The sequence below is a fragment of the Nyctibius grandis genome, chromosome 4 (assembly GCF_013368605.1).
Source record: "Nyctibius grandis isolate bNycGra1 chromosome 4, bNycGra1.pri, whole genome shotgun sequence".
NCBI lineage: Eukaryota > Metazoa > Chordata > Aves > Nyctibiiformes > Nyctibiidae > Nyctibius > Nyctibius grandis.
Window position 1 is genome coordinate 31,188,880 of NC_090661.1, and position 26,464 is coordinate 31,215,343.

The 26,464-nt window shown below is 41.2% G+C and overlaps 1 protein-coding gene across 4 annotated transcripts; it reads right to left on the reverse strand.

The window, feature by feature from the left end:
- Positions 1-7,591: 7,591 nt before the first annotated feature.
- PTGR2 (prostaglandin reductase 2) lies at positions 7,592-25,849 on the reverse strand. 4 transcript variants are annotated; one of them, XM_068399025.1, is made up of 10 exons: positions 25,766-25,849; positions 20,469-20,537; positions 18,904-19,022; positions 15,182-15,373; positions 14,064-14,234; positions 12,839-13,048; positions 11,900-12,021; positions 10,620-10,707; positions 8,955-8,994; positions 7,592-7,826 (listed from the first exon to the last, which is right to left on the reverse strand). In XM_068399025.1, the coding sequence occupies exons 2-10, from the start codon at positions 20,503-20,505 to the stop codon at positions 7,762-7,764; spliced, it is 1,044 nt and encodes a 347-aa protein (XP_068255126.1). In that variant the 5' UTR covers positions 20,506-20,537; positions 25,766-25,849; the 3' UTR covers positions 7,592-7,761. The 4 variants fall into 4 exon arrangements, with proteins under 4 accessions (XP_068255126.1, XP_068255124.1, XP_068255125.1 ...); XM_068399023.1 differs by lacking the exons at positions 7,592-7,826; positions 8,955-8,994 and adding an exon at positions 9,178-9,333; XM_068399024.1 differs by lacking the exons at positions 7,592-7,826; positions 8,955-8,994; positions 25,766-25,849 and adding exons at positions 9,178-9,333; positions 25,017-25,194.
- Positions 25,850-26,464: the final 615 nt, after the last annotated feature.

Sequence of the window (26,464 nt, forward strand, 5' to 3'; positions counted from 1 at the left end):
TTGGCATTCAGTGTAGTGGAAAATGCAAGGATGGGGCGGGGAGAGAGGCTTTTTCCATGTGCTTTTCCCACTCTCTCTATAGTATACTAAAAAAATAAAAATACAAAAAAACCCAAACACAAAACATTTCCAAAAGTTCAAAGGGAAAGAACCCCCTTTCTGGAGCTAGTAGAGGCAGAGGTGAGAGACTGCTGCCTGCAGGGTACTGAAGGCTCACTCAAGCTCCCTGGCCTGAGGATATGGAACAGGCTCTTCCCGTCTGAAATGCTCGTGGCTGCCCATGCAGCTTTCTAATGGGATTGTTATTGCCGAAAGAGAGATGTAGCTATTACTCTGGGGGAGTGGGACACAAATGCAGCTCCATCCCAGCAGGAAAAGCACCAGTAGACAGCGTCCTGCCCTCCTCCAGTCGCCCCCAGAACTAGAAGAAAGTCCAACCGTGATGACTCCTGTCCAGACTTCACCCCATCAGAGCCTGGTCCTTGGCCCTTTGCTTTCCCTTCCCACATTCCCCAGCCTAGGAGGCAAAGGAAAGCAAGTAGGGGCTGATGTGGTGTTGAAGGCTCCATCACGCAGAGTAGGGACTGCAGGAAGGTCTCAGAGATATGGAGAAGCCAGTGCAACAAAAGGGTGGAGCAGAGAAGGGCAGACCCATAGCCCCATAAAACCTTACTGCCTCTCTCACTGTTTGCCCTCAGACAGTCTCCTATAAAAATAAACTGCACTTCCCTATTTTTGCATAAACACTGCTTTGCTCCTTCATGCTTTCAGTTTTCTTTCAATACTGCTGCCTGTTCAGCCACTCTCTTACCACCACTCCTCCCAGAGTAGAGTGCTGTAGTGATAAGGGACATAACTCCTTTTCCTTTTTTACTTGCTATTTGATCTGGATGTGAGCTGTCCTGGGGGTTGAGAAATTCTTTGCCTGTGAGCTGTCCTGGCGGTTGAGAAATTCTTTAATTCTTTATCAGCCTGATGTGTAAATTAACTGCCTAAGCATATCTCAATAGAACAAGTAGCAGAACGTTAAGGTCATACGAAACCCATGGAGAACTGGTCTTGCAGTTTGAGCCAAGATGTTACCACGCCCGTGCAAGAAGAAAAGGTGAGAAGTGCACAGTGAGGAAGACATACGGCCTTCATCCCTGAGACCCCAGCCCACGACCACCAGGAGGAACTTATTGTAATAAAGACTGCCTTCTCAGGGAAAGTCATGAATATGTATAGGCGTCCTTGAAATGATGAATATGTAATACTTTGGTACATAAATACAAGCTGAATTACCGCGAAGGTGCGCACGATTTTGGTGGGACTACCCCCCGTGCTGCCCAGCGCTGAATAAACATACCTACTTTACAACCCTGCCGGTTGTGGAGTCTGTTTTCCACATGTCAGTAGCAAAACTGAATTTTGCTATCCAAGGTACCTTTCTGGTTGCAAAATTCAGTGTTCCTGTAGCTAAAGTGTCTTGACTCATTTCTGCTTCTTTCTGTGCTTTTCCTAAAGAGTTCCCAGTTGCGTCTCACAAAATATTTTCTTGGTTTGGAGCTTATTCCAGCTGCTGTCACCCTTTCTTATTGCGGGATATGCCATCTGCCTGTGATCTTTTATCCTTTATCCCTTGGCAGTCTATTTATGGATTGTATAAACATTTCCCACTGTGAAGAGAACCCAGTAAAGAGAAAGGCAGCGTAGCAATACAGGACAGCAATGTTACAAACAACAGGACTAAGTAATCCTGCATCTGCTTCTTCCATGATCAATGCATTAAAATATAGAATAAAGAGATGAACCTATTTGAAAGACATCTGCCTTTGCTCTCTCCACTTTTGTAACAACAGCTACTGTAAATTGCAATAAGACACATTTATATCTCAGCTGGCAAGGTCTTTTCATGGTATTGCTGACATTTTCCTTTAAATAGTGACACTAAACTACACAGCCTAGCACTAAACCACTAATAGGTACTCCTATGAAAAAGAACATGTTTTTCTGATTATCAAGGAAAAAGCCAACAAGGAGGCCAAGAAACATGATGAACTAAAAAAAATTAAGGAAAAGGGGGGAAAAAATGGAGGGTAAGAATGTTACCGAAAATAGTAACCAACAAAACTCTCCAAACCAAATGATAGTTTAGAAAGCCGACATTGGTTTATTGCAGCGCTGGGTGCATGGGGGATCTTTCCTCCTAGCATGCACACCTAAGAACAAAAGCTTGCTCCTTATATACACAATTCCAAGCAAAGCCCACGCATTCCAAAAAAAAAAACTTATGCATAATACATTATGTAATGCATTACGTAATGTCTTTGCGCATGCGTACTAAATTGAGGAAGGGGTCTTGGGTGGTCTCTGGGGGTCGCTGGTGGTCGCAATTCCCCTTTAATCGTGCTTGTGCGCAAGCATGGTTGAGGCCTTCTTGTTTACAAGTACATGTGTTCCCGAGAAGAAGATATCATTTTAGACTTCTCTCCTCTGACACAAGAGTTTATGAATCAAATTAATTTAGACATCTGTCCTGGTTTGGCCTAAACCAGGCCGATTTTCCTTTCAGTGATTTTTACTTTCAGCTAAGTCTCCTCTAAGTAACTGCACTTTCTGAAACTAACTACATGTTTTGCAGACAGTGTCTGCTTCCAGGACTGATAACGCTTGAAGTTTGTAGTTATCGCTGAGGCACTGGTAGGGATGTTGTGCAGTAAGGCTCTTGCTGTACTTAGTCTTAGAGAAACCAAGGTCACTGCTGAATTCCTCACTGCTTATGAGTGAAGAGCCGAAGGGGGGTCGCAGCTGCAGGGGGGAGCGGACAGGGCAGGTGACCAAAAATTGACCAACGAGGTATTGCATCCCATACACGTCATTCTCGGTATAAAGCGGGGGGATCACGAGGGTCTCGCTCTTGCTCTTTCTGCTATGGCCGGTGTCCAAGGAGGACTCTTGACTGTTTTCCTGCTGCCCCCGATCCCGATCCGTGCATCCCTGAATCCAGCTCTCGACCGTCGCTAGGCCCAGTCAGGGCCTTCCCGGAGCCTGCCCTGCAGTGCCGGTGGTGACGTTGCCGACATCGGGGGAGCTCGATCTTGGTTTTGTATATATATTTGTATATATTTGATTATTCCAATATTATTATTATACTCTTTTTTTTTCATTATTATAGGTTTATTAAAACTGTTTTAACTTTCCAACCCGTAAGTCTCTCTCCCTTTTCCCTTGCCCTTTCCCTTCGGGTGGGGGGGGAGGGTTAACAGAGACCGTCTGCTGCAGGTTTAATAGCCAGCCCAGCTTTAAACCGTGACAACATCACAAAGTTATTCTTTACAGTTTTGTTTTGTCTTTTGGCCTTATATAATTAGCAGAGACCTTTGTTTATCTAAGAGTAAGTGTAAACAGCATGAATCTTTGTTTACTATATCCTTGTTATCAATCCCATAAACAAACTTTATCTACAAAACATGTAGATACTTCAGAACCTATTATTATTATTCTATATTATTCTTAGCTAAAAGGAAGATTATTGACAGGAAAGTTTGTTCTGTATAAAGGTAACACAGAGCAAGCCTTTAAAGCCTACTCTGAGGCCTACTCTTGCTAAACTGTTGCTAACTCTGAGGCCTACTCTTGCTAAACTGTTGCTAACTTGAACCGTCTGGTATCAAGAAAGCAGAAAGGGAAGCAAATGAAATACAGAACAGCCAACAGCAACTGCTCAAGGTGCAAAGGGAGAAGGGACGGAAATGGGAGTGCATAAAACTTTACCAAATACAAACAAGCAGAAGATTGGCTCAAAGGAAAATGAGGAAAAAAAAAGGTCTCTCTGCCCAATAGTGTTTAAGTTTTATTACCCTTTGCAACAAGAAATGCTTATTCATAAAGATGGTATAGCTGAACTTCTAGTACATTACTGTGGTCACACAACTCCTGCTCTGAATTCATGCTTGTGCTTGCTTAAGTTCTTACAAACTATCCCTCAATATCTTTGTAAGGTAAAGCTTCACGGGACAAACACTTGCTTCTGCAGCCAGGGACTATCTATCTACTACATCCAAAGCATCTTGGATTTTTGTTACCAGTTATTTGTCACCCTTTGTTAAATAAGACATCTCCTATAGTGCAAAATATATGATTGCTGAAGAGTCACGCTATTGCAATAATTAAGAAATTAAGACGAGGTGAAAAAAAGATGTATTAATATTTTTTACAACTGTGGGTGCTTGGTTTAAAGCATTTTCTCCCTTTAATTTTTATTTGTCCTTAAAAGGTAACATGAGCCAGGATTCACAACTAAAGAAATGCTTCTGTGAGAATCCTAAACATTGGGATTGACAGGATGAGGTTTCTTTGACTGTCCCCATCTTTTTTTTCTTTGTTCCCTTAAAGCCATTTGACTAAAGCTGAGAGAACCTATATTGCCCTAACTACAGGAATGCTGCAGAAATCAAGCTGCCTTTATTACGGTAAAGAATCAGTATCTCAGCATGATCTCACTCTGGATCACGCCTCACATCATCAGCTCTTAATAGGCTTGCGACTTGTGTGGATTACTAAGCAATTGCTGTAAAAATAATAGCGCCAGGAATTTTAAAATTTTATCATATACTGTTTCAGTTGTGAACAATAACTTCCTAGAGGACTGTCATTCCTGGAAGGTGCGTCAACTCAGTGCCAGAGATGAGCTCACTCTGGAGTAGCTCTGCAGCAAATACTGTTCAAAAGTATAAAATTTGTACTTTGGACAAGCAAATGTATCTCTGGAAACACAAATATGTCAGACTGAGGCCTTCACCTATAACACGTGAAAAGAAAACAACATTTAAACAACTTTTCAGTAGTTATTGTTATGATTGCTTTCTTATGTTCATACAACACAAACTCACCACAGTTCATAGTTGAAGTCTCTTTTGAAATATACAGGTATTTAATTAGCTTGCTTCGAATACTACCCTATGATATACTTCCTTCCAAGCAGGCTGGAATTACAACAGAAGAAGGGTCCTCAGTTTTAAGAATAAAAGGCATTTTCCTCATAACAGGTTGTTGAAACTGAAACAAAACTGACAGATTGGAGGAAGACAACTATAGGGAAATGCAAGTTATAGGACTTTGAAACTTCCGTGTAGGAAGAGGTTAATCTTCAAGGGTGGAAGAAAATAGGAAAACACCATGGTGACACCATGCCATATGTCATTATGTCATTATGTCATACGTGAAAAGTGCCATATGTCTTTATGTACAATTAAGACAGACACACAAAAAAACCCCAAATTCAATGGAGGACTTTCTGTTCCTAATTAAAACTGATACTATTTCAACTCAGCAGCGACAGCAATACTAACATTCTCATTTGTAAGATCACTCTTGCATCACTAACAATTTTCAGGAGCAGTTCCAATGGAGCCTCAGGTTAAGATCAGCTTTGCTGCAGCATTGTGGAGTGTCAATGGTTGGTCATGTACATGGAGTGGGCTGTTTCCTTTTGCATTTAGATATTTGCTTTAGGTATGAACTGTAAGGATGAGGACGTTTATTCAGAAAGATTAAGAGTGTTAAAGAGCATTAAGTGCCTGGCAGAAAGGTGAATGCAGAATGCAGAATACAGCAACATATAGGGTGATGGTGGCGGGGATGCTGTTTCAATCTGAGTGTTCTTATCAGGTATAGACATGTGGGAACACGTGGGAGGGAAGAAGAAAGGAAAAGGGAGAGTGGGCAGACACATCAGCACACTCACTAGAGCCGCTGTTTGGAAAGGTTGTATTCCCATCAGCTCCCTCCCCATTAAATCCAGCTGATATGACAAGAATCCAAGTCTAGAGACTGCTCAGGATCACTGCATTTCCTCCTGCCTGTCGTTTTAATATACATATGAATTATCAAGTCTTACAAGGCTGCACGGCTTAACTTTCACAAGTGAGTTACCACCTATAAACAGTCAATATGCAGGAATTCATAGAATTTCACTCACCTGTTGCTTTCTGTCTTTATTTGCCAACTACGATCATACTGATTTTACTGCATAAAAATTTTGGCTCCTATCCCAGTGTGACACTGTTATTAAAGCTGCTTGAGTTAGTTATGCTGATGTTTGATTCACAGTCTAGCTGAAAGTGAACCAGTCACTAGTTCTGCAGTTGAAAAATGCATACTGGAAGATTTTAGACCATCTAATGCTATACTGTAGGGGTCTTTCTCTTCCTTAAAGTTTATGGCATCTGTCACTGCATGTGCTTCCTTCTTTCAGGGCCAGCTTCAGCACTAGGAAATGAAAGCACTGTTTTTCATAATGCTCACAACCCTATTAGGCAATTTTGATACCCGTTGTCTTGCTTTCCACAGCATGCAAAATGATTTATAATGCCAAATTTCTTGCATAGTGTTTCTTTCATAGTCCTTGGATTCCATTTAGTTTGAGCCTAGGTAGTGACTCAAGCAGATCTAGATAATCCATTCTCTGAACAGCTCAGCTGACCCTGTTGTTTGGAAGCATTTGTCTTAAAGGCAAACAAATAAAAAACAAAACCCATCACCTGTAAATCAGAATGTGTCATGAATAATCCTCTTCTCTAAATAAATACATGTTAATGTCTCTAAATGTACATAGTAGTGGAATTCTAATTTCTTTAAGATAATTATCTGTTCCCTCTTCTGTTCCTTGCTTTTCAAGACACATACTTAATCCTATCAGTCTCATTTGGCTTGGGGTTATGGTAGACAAACTTGGAAATGGTGACTCATTTTTTTCAAGTTTCCCCATTGAAATGGTAAAAGAGCATCGTTAGACCAAAAATTCTGAGTTCCTGAGGGAACAGAAGGTCAATTGTCTGAAAAGTTACCTTCTGTCCTCACACAGGACTTTTGAGATCCTCTGTCTGTGACTCTGGAGAGGTGTAAAAACCAGAAAAACTAGTGAAATCGGGGAGATTAAAATAAAAATAAGATACAGTAGATTTTTAGAAAAGTAATTCTAAAAAGAAAACTTCACTTAAGTCTGGAATGCAAAGACTGAGAAGAGTAAATAAATGAACAGTTAAGCAGGAGGCTCACCCTACACCTGAACCTATCACTGATGAAAGTCTCAGGTTGCATCCAGATGAAATTGTAAATGATTAGGTTTCAAGTGCTCTCAAAATAGGAGATATATTGATATAAGACAGAGAAATGGACAAGACACATCAGTGGAAATTTGTTTCAGATGGCAAAATGGAAATACCTTTGTTATCAGAGACCTTTAATTGCAGAAATGGAATTTTTCATTGCAATTATCTGTAAAAATGAGAATAGTTACATTCTAAAATGATTAGCCAGATTGATTGGACTGTCAGGGTAAACTTACACTAGTAAATTAAAAATTCCTAGAGAAGTTCCTGGGCACTGAGACAAACTAGCATGGAAATAGTGCACACCTACACTAGTAAATTCTTCTAACGACCAAAACTAGGTGGCTGCATACAAATTACTTATTGGAAATGGTTCCCGGGATGTTCTAACTTCCAAACCATATTCATGAAATATTTGCAAGTGTGCTAGCTGGCAACTGTCAAAATCATGTCAAAGAACATATTACTCATTTCTAGTATAAATGATTGCATTCCTGTTTCCAGTTCTATTTAGTTTATTAGCACAGATTCTGCCTTAGCATCCCAGAATCTCTGCTTTCAGTACATACAGAACAACTTAGTGGTTTACTTAAGAAAATGGGAATTAGTATAAGTAAAAACTTGCTCACTATTAGAGATAGAATCCAATTGTTTTTACCAAAGTAGTTTACTTAGAAACTGAGACGATCTGTTTTCCAATATTGCCTCCATTCATCACGGACTGGAAAGCAACTTAAAGAGAAATAATGAAATAAGTTAGTGCCAAGCAAAATGTGACAAGTAACTTTCAAAAAGAAAAAAAAATGGTAGAAACAAAAGTATTCAACAGCTCCCCAAATTAAAAAGGAAAGAAAAAAAATCTAGTCTAATAAACTGCTAAGGGCAGTTTTGTGTAATAATTAAAAAAACTGATTAGTAAGCAGCTGTTTATCTCTATGCAAGTTAACTATTACATTTGCTGCTTTTGTGATATGCCATACAAATACCAAACTGAAAGACAAGGTGTGACTGGAGAGCCCACAAATGCCGTGTGTTTCACAAACCTTTGTGAAAGGAAAAGGTTTATAAATACTCTATGTAGTACAACAAATGCCAGAAGCTCGTGCAAAATAATAAATCTTTGAGTAAACAAAGTATTAAATATGACTGCTATTTTTGATGAAATTCCTTCAAAATACATATGTATAGCAGTAAGTAGGAACGACTAGAATAAATTTAAATCTGTAAGATTTGGCTATCGCTTAATTCTACTGGTTTCCAATCTTGTGGGACTAAAGACTAAATGGACTAAATAATCCTCCTCCCTGTTACTTGACAGGGAAGCATTCTTACAGCACATCTTGAATCACCTGGCTCTCTAGCTTTGTCTCACTGGAGTCCCAAGGCCCCCTTCATTTTTGTATTTCTTTGTTACAGATTTTTTCAACAAGGCTACAGCCTATTTTGTTCCTTTAAAAGACATTATTTTTTACTTCGTCTACTTTTACTTTGGTTCAAGGTTTCCGAAATACCATTTTCTCACACACAAGTAATGCAATGGGCAGCACCTTAAATCTGTAAGATCAGGGTGACTATCATTAGCTGCTAAGGTAGCAGTTTAACAATTCGTTCCACCCCCAACAACAAAACAAAACAAAAAATCTCAAAATTTATATTCAACATTTTTTCTAACATAAAACAATATTCTCACAGAACTTCTTAATACCTTGTGAAAAAAACTATTTTTTACTATAACATAAAAATCATGGTTTAGATAAAATACAGAAATCTGAATTGGCAAATGAAACAAAGGAGGTAGTTAACCTCTACTGTCATATTTAATCAGATTATTATTCTTAGAAAATGGTGCAAAAATCTTACCACCAATGTTTGCTAAGCCTTCTACCACAGTCTCTCTGACCTGTCAATGCAAACAAGTCCTTTTAGCTTTCCTCAAACAAGATTAACATTTCTTAGAAATAGGCCATGAAACTGCCACAGAAACTACTAAAATCTAAAGGATTCTCTGGCTACAATGGACAGTGCTCTGTTTGGGCCAGATTTGTTCATCAAGAGAGGAGTGAATACTTTATGATAAACCTGTATGCAATTTAATGCTTCAATCAGAACTGGAACATCCCTGTGTTACCGGAAAATAGTAACCAAGAAAACTCTCTAAACCAAATGTTAGTTTAGAAAGCCGACATTCGTTTATTGCAGCGCTGGGTGCATGGGGGATCCCTCCTCCTAGCATGCACACCTAGGAACAAAAGCATACTCATTATATACATTACAGAAAAATGAATATTCATATAATTCCAAGAAAAGCCCACCTATTCCAAGAAACTTATGCATATGCTAATACATTATGTAATTGTCTTTGCGCATGCGTACTAAATTGGGGAAGGGGTCTTGGGTGGTCCCTGGAGGTCTCTAGTGGTCGCAATCCCCCCATAATTGTGCTTCTGCGCAAGCATGGTTGAGGCCTTCTTGTTGACAAGTGCAGGTGGCCTCAAGGAGAAGATGTTGTTCTGATTCTCACTGGACTTATCTCTCCTCCGGCACCAGTTTGTGAATCAAGTTAATTTAGACATCACAAAGTTGTTTTTCACAGTCCTGTTTGTCTTTGGCCCTTCTTTATAATTAGCAAGGAATTTAACAGAGACTTTGGATTTTCTAAGACTAAGCGCAAGCAAGAATCATTGACGACTATAACAGAATCACAGAATGTTAGGGATTGGAAGGGACCTCGAAAGATCATCTAGTCCAATCCCCCTGACGGAGCAGGATTACCTAGATCATGTCACAACATGTTAACACTGTTATCAGTCCCATAAGCAGACTCTATCTACAAAATATGCAGTTTGCTTCAGAACATACTGTTATTCTCTATTATTCTAGCTGAAAGGGAAATTACTGACAGAAAAGTTGATTCTGTGTAAAGGTAACACAGAGTAGGCCTTTTAGAGCCTGCTCTGAGGCCTACTCTTGCTAAACCGTTGCTAAACCGCCTGGTATCACCTGCCCCTGCCAAAATGTCACGTCTCAGGATTTGCCCAGAAAAATTTACTGATCCCCCAAAGAATCAAAAACTAATTTAGACAGAGCTCACAGGGAAGGGATGGATAAAGCATCTACCCATCACTAAATAATAAATGGTGATTATAAATCTTGAAACAAAATTTCAGACAGGACCCCCAAAAGCATAGAGGACACTAATTAATCAGGAATTCCAAAGTAAGTATTTTTGAAGGTCTGATCCATTAAGTAAAAAAGTACTTGCACTCTATACTGAAAAAATACAGACAGCAGTAGCATGTAATTAGAAAAGTCTGTTTTACTACCGTCAGATCATCCCCAGCAGGTATCTAGTAAAACAGTGCTACCTAATAAGCTTTCAAGAATACTTGAACATTCGTAAGAAAATCTATTCAATTCTGAAGCATGGTAAGAGAGCCAAGGACAAAGAAATCTGACTTCTTGTAGTCAGCCTGTGATCTGAGGAGGTAGTATCAGAGGCCATAGATTAGATGTAAAAGTTCCTACCTTCAGTTTACCCTCTTGGATCAACTGACAGAGTTGTAATATACTAGCTTCTCGTTTGTCCATATAGTTCAACACTAAGAATCTTTCCCTGTGAAAGAAAAGAATGAGCCTTGATTTAAGAAAGGTTGGTAAGCATATTTTGAAATCTTTACAAATCTTTTAAGGAAACAGCATTATTGAATAAGACACAGCTCAAAGCTTTGCCACCTTGTTGAGACAGCTCCCTGCAGTGGGAGCTTGACAGTAACTTCAGTCTTAGACAAGTAATGCTGTAATAAAAATCAAGTAGTATCACAAGAATAAGCAAATGTCCATAAAATGTGAGTGAATTCCTATTCTTTTTTACTTTTTTTTTTTTGTGGTAGGGAGAATAATTAATGGACCTGCAACTAAATGGAGAGCATAAATTAACCTTCAGGCTCCCCAAAATTTTGCATATCCTGCTGTCACAGCTTCCTACAGCAATCAAGAGAAACTGAAACGATCATCAAAAATGGTAATGACTTGTAGCAATGTACTGACTAAATTCTCCACTGCCTTCTACTACACATGGTGTATTTTAGTATTTTTATACATTTTTTAAAAGTGCAGAAAACAGTAATAGGGTCAAGAAGAGGTCAATCTGTTTGCACAGAAATCAAAAGTCTCTCCAACTTTCTGCAATGCAATGAATGAAAAATCTCCTAAGACTTTGCTCCTAATCTCTCCCTTAGCTCCACCTGAATCCTGACAGGAGATTCAGCCATTCCCAGAGTCATAACAAAAATCAATGTTTCACTTGTGTATATCTGTCACACCTACAGTCCCATTATCTAATAAAACCCCAAATACAAAAAATGTAATTTCAATACAATCATTGCATCAGCTGCATTCTTACTTTAAAAATATTTTATTTTCTTTCTGCCTGAACTGCTACACTTGGAGAGAAGGCACTCTGCAAAACATCTGAGAACAGAACCATGGCAGCACCTTCTCTCATACTGAAGAATCTGTCAGAGACTTCAGGACTAAATCAAGCAACCACAAAGAAAGCATAACAACAGACAACTATGTTAATATGTAACAACATCCTTTCCCAGTTTTTATGCTGATACAGAAAAAATGTAAGAGAAAGGATTTACTGACTTTGTGATCATAGTTTCCTTTTTTCGTATGGCAATATTCTGTTCCGATTACATGTGCCTATTGCGGACCTACAGACTATCTTCCAGATATCAGTCACAACATCACGTGTGCCATCTACCTGGAACCTGGTCACACGTTCTGGAGGAGAAATGTACCTTGTGATATTCCTTTCTTTCTGTATTTTTTCTATGTCAGGAGGCAGTGGAGGAGGATAAGGCACATCTTTGTTATACTGAGAAATCTGTCCACACAGGATGATATGGCTGTTCTGATTCATCTGTTTGGAATAGCACAAAGTGAGAAAAATTACATTCCTTGGTCTCAGAAACTAAAGTTTCCAGAGATGCAATAGATTATATTGCAAAATTTTCACATGGGTATCCTTATTTAGAGCCACATTTCCTGGAGAAGAGTGGGAGAATTGCAGGCAGTCCCATTCAACCTATGACAACATTCAAATAGATAAATGCAGGGCAACAGTGGAAAAATAAATGCTATACAGCCTATGTGTAATTTAAAAAGTCATTAAATGCAAGGAATATAAGAAATTGTTATCTTACTGTGTGCCCTTTTTGTCAGGAGGAAAGGGGTAACAGGACAAAGAAGTTGGATACGGCTGTTGGATACAGCTGTGATTTAGAGCTCCCAAAGATGGCATTGCCACCAAAGCCTCCCTGCCATGAGACAGAGTAGTTTCACATTAACAATGAAGAGTGCTGGTCAAGAGTCTTTATGGAGGCCCAGCAGAGCTGGTCTTTTGTGAAGCCAGAAAACCAAAGCTGACAAAACACAAGATTACTACACTGACAGACAAGGATTTTAGAATATTACCAAGTCTCCTGGCCAAAGAAGCAAGAGACAAGAAGCAGAAATTGTGTTTCTGTTATTATATTGCTAGGCTAGTCCAAATGACAGACACTGATTTCAAATATCCAATTTCTCCTCAGGACCAGGATCAGCACGTGGATTAGATCAATGAAGTGGAAAGCCTGCTCTGCTGTATTGCAGGCTGGCCTCCAGTATGAATTAATTCAAAGCTGGGCACGCAGACATTGGAGGGTGACTAGAATAAACCCAACAGCTGGTATAATCACCTGGCTTATAACTGTATCACTGATGTCTCCACCAACATTGTCAAAGTAAACATCCACACCACCTGGGCAGAGTTCACGTAGCTGCTCTGCCACATTCCCCTTCTTGTAATTGATAGCAGCATCAAACCCCATTTCTTGGACCAAGATGGAACACTTTTCATCTGTGCCAGCGATCCCCACCACTCTAGCGCAGCCCTCCAGACGGCCAATCTGCAGGAGCACAATTAAAAAAAAAAAAACAACAAAACAAACCAAAACCAAACCCCAAACAATAAAGAGAAGTTAGATCATTCATCTGCATAAAGGTACCAGTGGGAGGAAGGGGGCCTGAGGGGGTGTTACAGTTATCCTCAGGTAGCAAAGTTCAGCACATGGCTCCCATCTCATGTGACACAATTGTCTCTTGTCATTCCCTCCTCACACCTAGAGGAGGGGCAGGTACAACCCAAATCTGCCATCCTTCTCACTGACCGCAGGAGGTTTAGTCTGTGGAGTCACCAATGACTGGCAGTACTGGAGAGCCAAATATAGTATAATATCACCATCCGCCACGTACCCTAACATAGCTAATAAAAGGCCAAAAAGATTGGACAATAATTGATTTCAACACATTCTTCCCAGATCTACTTATGCATTGTTTCTTCATAGCTCCTCTTTATCAGTAAGTCTTAAGTTTACTTAATATCTATTGTGTTTGTGTACGTGTATATGGGTGTGTGTGTATATATTTGTAGATATGCACATACACCCACATACAACACACTGCAACATGTCCTGCAAAGCTGAGGAGGATAAAAGGGCTGTCAATCTCAAAACACAAAGGATGTCATGGAACACAACATGAAGAAGGGTTTGCTACATTTATTTACTATTTTCTTATATAGAAAAAAATGAAAGCTGCCAGTCAACTCAAAGACTCTGTTCAAATGGCCGACTACTATATAAATATATAGTAAATACATGTATTTATACCGTCTACTTCCTTTATGCTAGTGACAAGTAAATACCTTGGGCCATTTTCTCCTATCCCAGTTTCATGAAACTTAAATTTCACACCTAAAATCTTTCTCAGTGAGAGTGTGAGCCAAATCTGTGAACCTGGCCCTTCCCATGGAGTTACACCTGCTCACGTTTACAATGATTTTATCCGTATGTTTACTAACCAGCATGTTTCAGAAGATAAACTTGGTAATAGAGTATGCTTGTATGTCTCAAGCCTACCTACCTGGCCAGCCAAAGAGCCACAGGCACCGGCTGCTCCGCTCACCACCATTGTCTGATTTGCACCCACAGCCACATGTCCTTTCTCCCTTATACCCAGCAGGGCCGTCAGTCCTGTGATGCCAGCTGCACCAAGAAAGTAGGAAAGGCGTCCATTCACAAGTTGTGGAACAAGCTGCAAAACAGAAATGCAAGGTGGTGGTCATTTTTTTTTACGGTGAGGTTTTGCTGTTTGCTGTTTGATTGTCTGAGGATAGAAGACTAACTCAGGATATTTACCAGGCAAGGTATAACTGGTAGGGACAAGCTAGCTATAAATTAGTTCTACTTTAATAACAAGTTTATACAAAATGAAACAAAGATTATATTTCCATAGTTTTAGAAAAAGTTTTTAAACAAAGTCACTCACAAAAACTTAAATTATGGAAGTGTCAAAAAGCAGTTGAGAGACAAGAATTTTCCAGCAATGGTGAACTATCCCTATGTTAGCATAAAGGATACAATAGCACCGTTTTATCAAATATTGTGATTGCAGATCATTGGCAAAGGGTCCTAAAGGAAGAAGATTATTGGCAAGTATACATTCTTAACTACAATAATTTTCTGTTGTGCATGAAGATGATCAACACAATATCCCTAATGCACTGTCACTTCTCCACTTTCAACTTAATACTGAATACCCTTTCTTCTACGGATGTAAAATCTCAAGTGCAAGCTTTCACTAATATATGATAGTGAAATAAATTGAATTAAATATATCTAAAGCCTTTTATGTCTTATGACTACACTGTCATCGATCAAGAGTTCTACTAGAATTAGAATAATTAACAGAATTAATTAACAGAAGCAGCTTCAGGGAAATTTATTAAAAATCACAACTGAAATAATACTGGCATGTCTCATAACCAACCAGACATGCATTCACATTTTTCAAGAGAGAAATTGTACAGATTTTGCCACCTGTGCATTGATCTGCCTTTTGAGAACTGGTTGCTCCAATAACATCGGCTTCTTTTTGCTAAGAAATACTAGCAATAGCCACTATTTAAAAAAAAAAAAAAAAAAAAAAAAAAGGTTTAGGGAAAGAAAATAGTGAGGATTTGGGCTTTGCATTTACATTACCTTTTGTAGCAAGCTTCCATCTAGAATGGCCACTGTCTGCCAGGGCCAATTGAAGGAAGATACAAAGTCTCCTTTAGCAAAGTTATCGTGCTTGCTCTCCTCCACAACCCCAATGCCCCCACCATCAGCAACTTCAGACAGCTGCCAGGGCAGGAGGTAATCTGAGCCCGTATCTTCATTCATTCGGCAGCGCTGAAAGACAAGGCTTTAATGAAAGGCTCTGGTGGAACACATGGTTTGTTTATGAGTTCAAGTTGGGGATGAGATATGTTTAAAACTTCAAAGGGCTACTCAAAAATCTCTCAATAAGCCCCAAATAGTCATCATCTTTTCTTAGGTCCCTCTTTCCCCTCTTGTTTGCTCAGTACAAAAGGACCATTCTGATCTCCTCCAGCAGCGTTACCAAAACCAACACCTGCTATAGACACTGTCTCAAAGTCAGCCACACAACCAAAGATGACTGGCTGGATTGATGAGCATCCTGTAAATGCCATTCCTTAACTGGATGAATCATAGAAATATAGGATGGAAAAAAACACCCACAAGTCATTTAGTCCATGCCTATGCACTGAAGAACAGTCAAATGTATTTAGACCATCCCTGTCAGAGATCTTGAAATCTGAAGTCTTTCCTTCATATCTCCTCTAGTAGCCTGAGTTAGTACTTCAGGATTCTTGAACTTCCTCTTAATTCCCAAGCTAAACCTACTTTCCTGAAATTAAGACTGTTTCTTTTCTACTATCTTCATCTATTCAGGGAACAAATGATCAGACTTCTCTTTATAGCAAACTTCTACATATTAGCAGATTGAGTCTATCTGGTTCTCCTGCTGTCTTCACTTCTATTTCGACCCTCAACTCTCCCAGCCACATGATTTCTACAGTTTTGCAGAACTAGGTGCAAGTGCTGATTATGGCTTCATTCACTAATCAATCTGCTTCCATTGTTTACAATGTATTGACACATTTTCATCCTCAGAATCACAGAATCACAGAATCACAGAATCAACCAGGTTGGAAGAGACCTCTGGGATCATCGAGTCCAACCGCTGCCCCTACACCACCCTGTCAACTAGACCATGGCACTAAGTGCCATGTCCAGTCTTTTCTTAAACACATCCAGAGATGGTGACTCCACCACCTCCCTGGGCAGCCCATTCCAATGTCTAATAACCCTTTCTGAAAAGAAATTCTTCCTAATGTCCAACCTGAACCTCCCCTGGCGAAGCTTGAGGCTGTGCCCTCTTGTCCTATCGCTAGTTGCCCGGGAGAAGAGGCCAACTCCCACTTCACTACAACCTCCCTTCAGGTAGGTGTAGACTGCAATAAGGTCACCTCGGAGCCTCCTCTTCTCCAGGCTAAACAACTCCAGCTCCCTCAGCCGTTCCTCGTAGGTCAGACCCTCCAGACCCTTCACCAGCTTGGTCGCCCTCCTCTGGACTCGCTCCAACACCTCAACATCTTTCTTGAAGTGCGGGGCCCAGAACTGGACACAGTACTCAAGATGCGGCCTCACCAGTGCCGGGTACAGAGGGACGATCACTTCCCTAGACCTGCTGGCTACACTATTCCTAATAGAGGCCAGGATGCCATTGGCCTTCTTGGACACCTGGGCACACTCCTGGCTCACGTTTAGCCGGCTGTCGATCAGCACCCCCAGGTCTCTTTCCACCGGGCTGCTTTCTAACCACTCTTCCCCCAGCCTGTAGCGCTGCATGGGGTTGTTGTGGCCAAAGTGTAAGACCCGGCACTTGTTCTTGTTGAACCTCATGCCGTTGGTCTCGGCCAATCTATCTAACCTGTCCAGATCCCTCTGAAGGGCCTTCCTACCCTCCAGCAGATCGACACTCCCACCCAGCTTGGTGTCATCTACAAATTTGCTGAGGGTGCACTCAATCCCTACGTCTAGATCATCTATAAAGATATTGAACAGCACTGGCCCCAGAACTGAGCCCTGGGGAACACCGCTAGTGACCGGCCGCCAGTTGGACTTTGCCCCATTCACCACCACTCTCTGGGCTCGGCCATCCAGCCAGTTTTTAACCCATTTAAGAGTCCACCCATCCAAGCCCCGGGCAGCCAGTTTGTCTAGGAGGATGCTGTGGGAGACAGTGTCGAATGCCTTACTGAAGTCTAGATAGACTACATCCACAGCCCTGCCCTCATCTACTAAGCGGGTCACTTGGTCATAGAAGGAGACCAGGTTGGTTAAGCAGGACCTGCCTTTCATGAATCCATGTTGGCTGGCCCCAATGCCCCGATTGTCCTGCATGTGCTGTGTAATGGCACTCAGGATGATCTGTTCCATCACCTTGCCTGGCACCGAGGTCAGGCTGACAGGCCTATAGTTCCCTGGATCGTCCTTCCGACCCTTCTTGTAGATGGGCATTACATTTGCTAATTTCCAGTCAGCTGGGACTTCTCCAGTTAACCAGGACTGCCGGTAGATAATCGAGAGTGGTTTGGCAAGTTCATCTGCCAGTTCCTTCATTACTCTGGGGTGAATCCCATCCGGGCCCATAGCCTTGTGGGTGTCCAACTGGCACAGCAGGTCACTAACCGTCTCCTCCTGGATCCTGGGAGTTCACACAGCCCCCCGTCCCTAACTTCAGGCTCTGGGGGCCGAGTCTCCTGAGGACAACCGGTCTTGACATTCAAGACCGAGGCAAAGAAGGCATTGAGCACCTCTGCCTTTTCCTCATCCCCTGACACTACACTACCCTCCTCATTCAGCAAGTGGTGGAGGCTCTCCTTGACCCTCCTTTTGCTGTTGATGTATTTGTAAAAGCTTTTTTTGTTGTCTTTGACTGTAGCAGCCAAATCGAGCTCTAATTGAGCTTTGGCCCTTCTAATCTTCTCCCTACATGACCTGGCCACGTCCTTATAGACCTCCCAAGTCACCCGACCCTTCTTCCAGAGCAAGTAGGCTCTCTTTTTTCCTTAAGTTCTAGTCTGAGTTCCCTGTTTAACCAGGCCCGTCTTTTTCCCCGACGGCTTGCCTTCCTACACACCGGGACAGCCTGCTCCTGAATATTTAACAATTCCCTTTTGAAGCATGTCCAGCCTTCTTGTACTCCTTTGCCCTCCTTTGTCCTCTTAAACAGGCTAAAGTCTGCCCGCCGGAAATCTAAGGCAGAAGTTCTGCTCTTGCCCCTCCTTACTTCCCCCACTATCGAAAACTCTAACATTTCATGGTCGCTACTCCCAAGACGGCCATCACTCACATAAGGAGAAAATCTGACTCATTTGTAAACAAAACTGATAATAGCTAAATAACATTTAACTTGAATCATTTATGTGTTTTGTCTAGAAATTTTTGGCTTGGTCATGTCCCTCTCTTGCTTCATCATGAAATATTCTTCCTCCTCTACCCACACTCCCCTCAATTGAAAAATACTTCCTTCCATGGCAAAACAAAAGTTTAAAAATTTATATAAAAAAGGCAAAGTTCAGAAAAAGCTGATCCAAACAATTCTGTAATGGTATACCAGGGCTCACAGTCTCTTCCTGGTCCTATAATGTCATATTCCTATATATATCACAGGCATATTAATGCCAAATTCCTTCCCAATATAGCATAATCAGAATGAATAGAATTAGTAAATTATACTAGAGATACATTTGTCCTATAATTGGTAACTTTGGTGTTAAACATCATGACAGGTACAGAGTTGAAGATTTTTTAAAAACAAATTCTGGCTTAACTCTAAGTCCATCACCTACCATGTAAGGGTCCACAGAGAGATAAAGGGTTCTAACGTGCACTTGTCCCGCTTGGATCGTATCTGCTATTGTACTTTGTTCCAGTCGGAAGTTTTCAGCCACTGGCACTCCATTCTTACCTAGAATTATTTTAAAATCAAACAAGTAAATGAATCAATATAGAGCTTCCCTTAATCAACATGGGAAGGCCTTTTTTTAAGGTAGCCTTTTTAGAATGTTAGGCTATATCTTTACTCAGCTGTAAAACTATTGACCGACTTTCAGATTTTGTGTCACAAACTACAACCTAAATGGGTGCACTGCTACCATCCAAACTCAAGACCTGCTGATCTGTCAGCTTACACTTACCTGGGCCAGTACCAGGCACTTGCACTGACTGACAGTTTCCATGCTGTTTGCTACACATAATTTTTATGAACAATTAGGGCAAATTAAAAAAAAAACAAAGGGGGGCCTGTTCCCATTCTCAGAAAATGGTTCCATATATCCTATGTGCTGAAAAGCCCCCAACTTTGAAAACAAAAGACATGCTTTGGGACTTCTCTGACACAACAAAACCATTGTGCACTATTTTGCCAGTAGCAAATGACCATAAATTTTAACCAGGTAAGTTTTAAACTCTTACCTTTCAGTCTCTTTTGTCTCAGTGAAACTGGGGGAATACAGACTATTGCCACTGCACATGCATATGCTGCAAGAGCATCCCTTCGCAGCTACAGTTAGACCTCCTTAAATTAACGCTTCCTAGAAACACCCATAAAACATATGCCAAGAGCCACAGAACTGGAGGCTTCATTCTCAGGTTGGTACCACGTGCAGCAGACCAATCAGCCTGACAACTGGAACCACTGGCACTGAAAGGAGAGAGCCAGATACCCAGGTATGTTTTAAGTCAGGGTGACTGGGCAACTACAGCAGGCTACTGCTGTAACATTTGATTTGCATTAGAAAAGACTTATTTGCAGATTACACAATAGTTCTTACCTCTTAGGACTATTTTGGCATTGAACAGCATACAATACTCCCCCAAAAACTTAATGCACACATGTGGGTCTTCTACCACAGACAATTTATAAACTCACTATTCAAAATATCGTGCTGGCATCCATAACAAGAAATGTGTAAGCAAAGAAGTAAGCAAATCCTCAAGAATGTAAATTTTAAAAAAACCCACTTTGAACCATAGGAGGAAGAAAAGATTCAATATTTACTAAAAGGAAACAAAAATGAACAGTAACAAAATACTTTATTTTAGTATCTCTTAAAATGCAAAAAGAATAAACGTCAGAACTAAAAAGCAATGCTTGCTAATCTTTCTTCACTTTGAGTCACTACACTTAGGGTTTTCTCATGTACTATGCATTAACTCTTCTCACCCAGGAGCTTAGAAATCTGTATATACAGACTAAATACACTTCACAATAAAGTTTATTTGTTGCTGCATGCAATATTAAGATATATAAATGTCAACATCTTAAGTTAGTGTCTGTTTCTACCCTCACCATTTTGGAGCATTAGGCAACCAGAACAAACACATTGCTCCTTTATTGGAGAGAAATACATACCAGGGCGTGAATTCAGCACTACTCTCTGTATAATCATCCCTGCTTCTGCAGCAATTTCGCACTGGATTTCTAAAAAGGAAAACATTGAAGGACTGAAACATAAATTTTCTTGAAAGAGAATATGGGGCAAAGTACTTAGTAATTTGGAAACGGGGGATGAAATATGGGCCTAAGCAACTTCAGCATCCATGCCTAAGAATCATATAAAACAACCCCAAATGTAAAATAAACAAACTTGTGAATAAAGAGTTCCCCTGTTTATCTCGTTAAAGTCATGATTTTATACAATGTCAGAGTCGCACCTTCCAGAAAGACTGAAAATTATAATGTACCATGTTCCTTGTAAGATCACCACCCCTTACGAGGTTGTAGGAGACAAGTTTGGTTTGCTTTCCTGTGCTGACTGAGAACACTCTGTTCCCACCTAAAAGACACTGAGGCAGCTTTGCATGTTTAAGTCAGGTGCAACTCAATAAAAGGCATGCACGCATGCCAGTAATAGCAGTATGCAGGTATATGATAAAATGAGATTGTTGTGTAAGATGTTTCACATGAAATAGCAAGTCTTTCTATTAGCAGTGCATTTTCTCCTAAGAAATGGTCTGGCCCAGAGATGAGAAAGAATTAGTTCACCATTTGATCTGTTTTACTGAAAATTTCAACAGTTTAAAAGAGGACTGTAAATTTGTGTTCTTGCGCCCATGAGATGCCAAAGTGATTAACGGGGAATGATTTAACAGGAGAAAAAACAGGATCTTATATGCTTTCAGAGCTAATACAAAATAAAAATGTTCTTTCTACTATCCTCAGCTGAATGTCATAAACAACCAACCTCCACAAGAACCAAGGACATTAAGGAATGAAACATGATAGTGGATGTCTTAGTCATAATGTTTATTTTGCTGACAAGAACAGCAAATTGGAGTGAAGCTAAACAGATGAACCTAGAAAGAGTACATCATCACCACTTATCCAACAACTTCATTCTTTGAACACTGCAAAATACAGAACCTTCTGTCTGTACTGTTATAGTGCTTACATTACAGCACTCACAGACTGTCAAGAACTACAGCCTGGAGTGCTGAAAAACATAATGAAAAAGTTATCAGGAGAAAATGGGCATATCCCTGGCCTTTCCCTCTCCTCTGAAACACACAACTGACTCAAAGCAGGAGTATCTTGTTCATAAACCAGATAAAGGTTTAACACTTGATTGTGTTTGCACTTGAAAAGCTACTTATTAGGAAAACATTATTCAAGAGTTAGTTTCTTTTCAGTATTTCAATATCTAAGAGTGCTACAAGAAACGGATCTCAAATGTGTCTTTACAGCATCATATCAGTGAAAAATAAGTGACCTGCACAGCTCTTTGGACAGAACAATGTAGAAAATCAGTCTACAACAAAAGAAAAAAAAACCCCACACTTTGATGAAGTTACTAGTTACAGTTTCAAAACAAAAAAAAATGAGCATTGAAAATACAGGAGTTAACAGTTAAAGAGAGAAATAAAAATCTATTTTTATACCCATACAGCTGATACAATCCCTGGAATAAACATACTCATATAAAACTGTAACAGGAAGGATGGCCTAAGATAAACTTTGGCAGATCTTGGGTTCAGCATCATACTCAGCTATAGACTGACTGTGTGATTGTGGGCACGTCACTTCGTACTCCTTCTATAAAATATTTTTCAGAACAAAATTCCAAATTCCTCCTGATAACATTTGCCTAACAAAATTACATTCAAGCGGTACAGTTGTTAACCTCAAAGTAATTGTCTTAGCATCTGAGAATTTGTGCTAATTCAATGGGCATTTTGTAAACTGTCAGATGTGCCCAGTGCATTTAAAAGGACAACCATACTCCAGTAAACAATTTGTGACCATACAGAACTTGGCTTAAGTTTACAACCACTAATGAAACTGCTCTGTGCAGAAATAATGAGTTAAGAATGCAGTGAATATAAACCAACAGTGATCTGATAGCTCACATGAAATCTGGGCAAATCACTCCTCTATATACTATTCATATTCAGTTCAAATCTATCCATGGTGTTAAGGGTTTGATCCACTGTTTATAAACCATACAGAGTAGGTAGAATTGCTGTACAGCTCATGCCTTACAAAAAGGCCCACTGTCAAAACTGCTGACTCAGTTTTTGTTATCCTGAAACTAAATACCTGTATTACGCAAACACAAAACCCCAATCTGAACAAGAAAAGAGATGATGAGAAGCATTTTTACTGTGCCTAACATGTACTTGAAATATCTGCTTCCTATGAGAGTACAGATAAAAAAAATAGAGTTCTTTAAAGAAAAAAGCCAAATATATTAACATATTAAAAGAAAGAAAAAGCAAAACAGAGTGGCATAGAAAGACAAGAGTGGAAAAAGTATACAATGTAAGTTTAGGTTATTTCTTTGTATGCCTGACATTCTGAGGGAAAAAAATGCTGTTGATTTCCCAGGTCATTTTCAGAGCTTTTGGTTGAGAAGCCTGTGTACTAATTCAATTTGAAGACCATCCAGATACTGTGAGTGGGTGGACAGAAAGCGAGGCTGGCAACTGAATTGTCACTGATTCTATGACAGCTGTCACAGTAAATTACAACACTGGAGATGGGCATTTGCTTCTAAATACGACTGCACTTACACTACAGTGAAAGTCAGTAACACCATTACACAAGCAAACTAATATCATAACAATCAAACAATAAGAAATAATAACAATAAGAAACAATCAAACTTTCCTCACATTTAAAGACTAAAGAAAATAAGTAGATGCGGCACCATCTTTTAGTACCGTAAACTGAGGAAAGCTTTTGGAGAAAGAGAACAGATTTTTTTTAAAGTGAAATAAAGGGGATTTGCATCATATACATAATCCTTTTCAAGATATGTATAATGCCAGTGTGAAGGATGCTTTTGACTCTTTTTTTTAAGACCAACAGGAAGCAACACACATTCTTATTTTTTAGCTTTTCCAAACAAAAATAATCTGAGTTGGTTTTACTCTTTAAATCAAATGGAGCAAAAATTAATTACAAGTTTTAACATCACCATTCTATGCCAAGATCACCTGACCCACCCTATGAGTACAACAGGAGCATTAAGCAGCACAACAGCAGTACCTTCAGGGGAGTCTCAGTCATGTTTTAGCCCAGTTTTATTCTTTTCCCATTTTTGCAGAGAGACACATGACAACTCCTTTTAAAAATGTTAAATAAATTCCTCAGCACTAAAATGCTCCAGTTTGTCTTGGCTTGGTTCCTAGAACTTCTTGTTTCTGAGACTGCCCCTAAGACAATGTTTTCAGTTACATGTACGCTTGCCAAAACAATTCACCTGCTTCCAAGCTGTTAGAGCCCATGCCAGATGCAGTCTAGTAAAAAAGGAAGAGCAGGTATTTTGTCCCTCCTGTATCAGGCCCAGGCAGCATGGAGGAAGGAGGCAGTCAATCTAAATGGAGGACAAGTAAGACTGGAAGTCTTCTGAAACTGCGGTGTCAGAATGGCTGGAACAAGGATCCTCGAGGAAACTCAAAGAAATTTCAGGGAAGAATGACTCTGAATGAGGAACATGCAGGAAGGAAAGATGGGAAGGACTGGCACTAGGAATCAGTGAGAACCGATAAACGTGACAAGAATAGCAACTTAAAGGCCAGTAAAGCAGGGAAGAGAGAAATAGAACGGGGAGAGACTGCTGGAGAAACTGGGAACGATGGAGACAGAACCAAGCAAACTGAGACAGGAATGGCTGGGCAAAAAGCAAAAAAATAGTAACTGTAACTGGCAAGGTGAGGAGAATGGAAATGGAAAAGTGAACGTAATCGATTAAGCATCAAAGTTTCCACCACACCCCTAAGGAGCTCTGCAGTTGAAGAATATTAATTAATTGCAAACTCAAGTTTTCAAAAAGTAGAAGCCAGAATCAATACTGACTGTCATGAATGGAGAAAAACGCATGCCATAAAAAGGTAAGTACTTTCATGGACTGAACTAATAAATCCAGATTTCCTAATGTTTCATGTCTCATCACTGAATCCTCTGGTGTGAAGTTCCTCCCATAGTGTTTTCTCCATATGGATTCTCTGACACACTAAAAGGGCTGAGGGCAGGCTGGAGTCTTTCCCTCAAGAAACAAACAGGTGAAAAAGGAAGAATGACAATAGTAGTAGGATCTTGATCCAGCCATCTTTGTTTTCTTTTTTCATATTGCAAGAAGCCTAATATCTTTGAGCTTTTTATCAAATTTGACTGACACACAGAGCAAAAGTTCCAGTAAGTATACACACTCGTATCTACACACAACAGGACTGTATAAACTTTGCCTTTTCAGATCTAGGTGTCAAAAAAGCTGAAAGCTCTCAGGTACCACCTCTTGGGCAGGTTTGGTTTTTTTTTTAATAAATAGTTGCGTTGTATTGGAGTTGCTGAAAATTGTTTTAAAATACCAACACAGAAGGCCTATTTTTTCTTAGCAGAATTTCAAGTCAGGAATTAACACAAGAATGCAGATTGCTCCCAGAAAGCAAGGAGCATCACCTCAGCAGAAGCAGCACGTGATGTTTTCCTGAGAAGCCTGTGATGCAGTATGCAAGCTCACACATTAGAGCAATCCCAGAGAGTGTACTGATTATCCACTTTCCTAGGTATGACCCAAGACCAAGTTTGAAATCACTGCTGCCAAAGGTGGAAGAGCCACTGGAGACTGTCTTGCAGATGGTTCAATACCAGTGTCAGAAGCTGCAGATAGAATAATGTAGGAGAGAGAAACCGAGAGGAGTCACAAGCAGCAACAGATGTTCACATTTACGTGCTATATAGCAGCCCTGATGTGGGTGCTGAGGAGGAATCCCAGAGGCGAGGACTCCTCCATTCGCCCCGGGCCATAGTTTGATCGGGGGCTCAGTGAAGCTACATTCGCGCTCCTGTTCCAGAGATCGGGCAACCCCAACAGCCTCTTCCAACCGTCAGACCTGTGCCCTCGCCTACCCTGCAACGGCGAGGCTCGAACCCCCGAGGAAACGACTCCTGGGAAGGAGGGCTGGGGCCCTGCCCCGTCAGGGAGGGCTCGCAGGGCGCGGGACGAGGCCGCGGGCTCTCCCGGTGTTACACCTGGCACCGGAAAACTCTTATCTCGATGGGGACGGGGGACACGCACCGGTCCGTCCCCTGGGACCCCCGAGGCCCCGCTCGGGGCCACGCCGCCACAGGCCCTCCCCGCCCCGGAGGCCGCGCAGGGACGGTTAGAGGCCGGGCCCCCCGCGCACGCCGACCGCGCTCCCGCTCACCTTGAACCTCTCCCCGACTGCTCCCCCGCCTTCGCTACGGAGCAAAGGGGCGGCCGCGCCCCCCCCCCCGCAGCCCGCCCCAGCCCCGCCGTGCGCATGCGCGCAGGCCTCAAACAGGGAGAGGCCGAGGCCGCCGCTCGCAGCGGCAATGGGCTGGGGCCGGCACTCGGGCAGCGCGAAGGGCTGTAGCGACGCGCGGATGGCGGGCAGCCCCTCCTGGCCTGTCAGCCGCCTCCCGTCAGCAGCAGGTGCCTAGTTTTGCCCCCCTCATTTCGCGGGGAGCGGCCGGTGGGGCTGTGGGCCGGGTCTCCTGCCTTGGGGCCCGGCTGCCCCTGTGGGTGAGGTGATGGCGGCCGATCTGAGGCGCTAGGAAAAGGCGCTTACGGCTCGGAGGGGTTTTTCTTGTGAGAGAGGGTAACATTGAGAGACACTCCCTCCTTACGTGTTCTAGGAGATGCGATTTAGTTCATTGGTGCTATATAAGGCTGTATTATAGCCATTCTCAAAATTCCAGTAAAGTCACTGTTGTGTACGATACAACGTTGTATTTACTATATACCTACTTTTGCTATGCTCAAATACAGATGAAGGGGCATCTTTAAAGAAGAGGCTGTGGGAGGATGAATAACTGGAGAGCCAGAGCTTTCCTGGGATGGGGCTCAGGCCCCGGTGCTGCCTGACTTGATTACTCTGTGTACT

Bases quoted from the DNA above. Each gene is read 5' to 3' on its own strand.
- PTGR2 (XM_068399023.1), bottom strand. From the start codon at position 20,505: ATGATTATACAGAGAGTAGTGCTGAATTCACGCCCTG. The intron at 14,235-15,181 runs GTAATGTAAATG...TCTGTTTTGCAG, and splicing joins ATGGAAGCTTGCTACAAAAG to CTTGTTCCACAACTTGTGAA. The intron at 9,334-10,619 runs GTAGGAACTTTT...TTTTGTTCCTAG, and splicing joins TCCAAGAGGGTAAACTGAAG to GTGTGCATGCTAGGAGGAGG.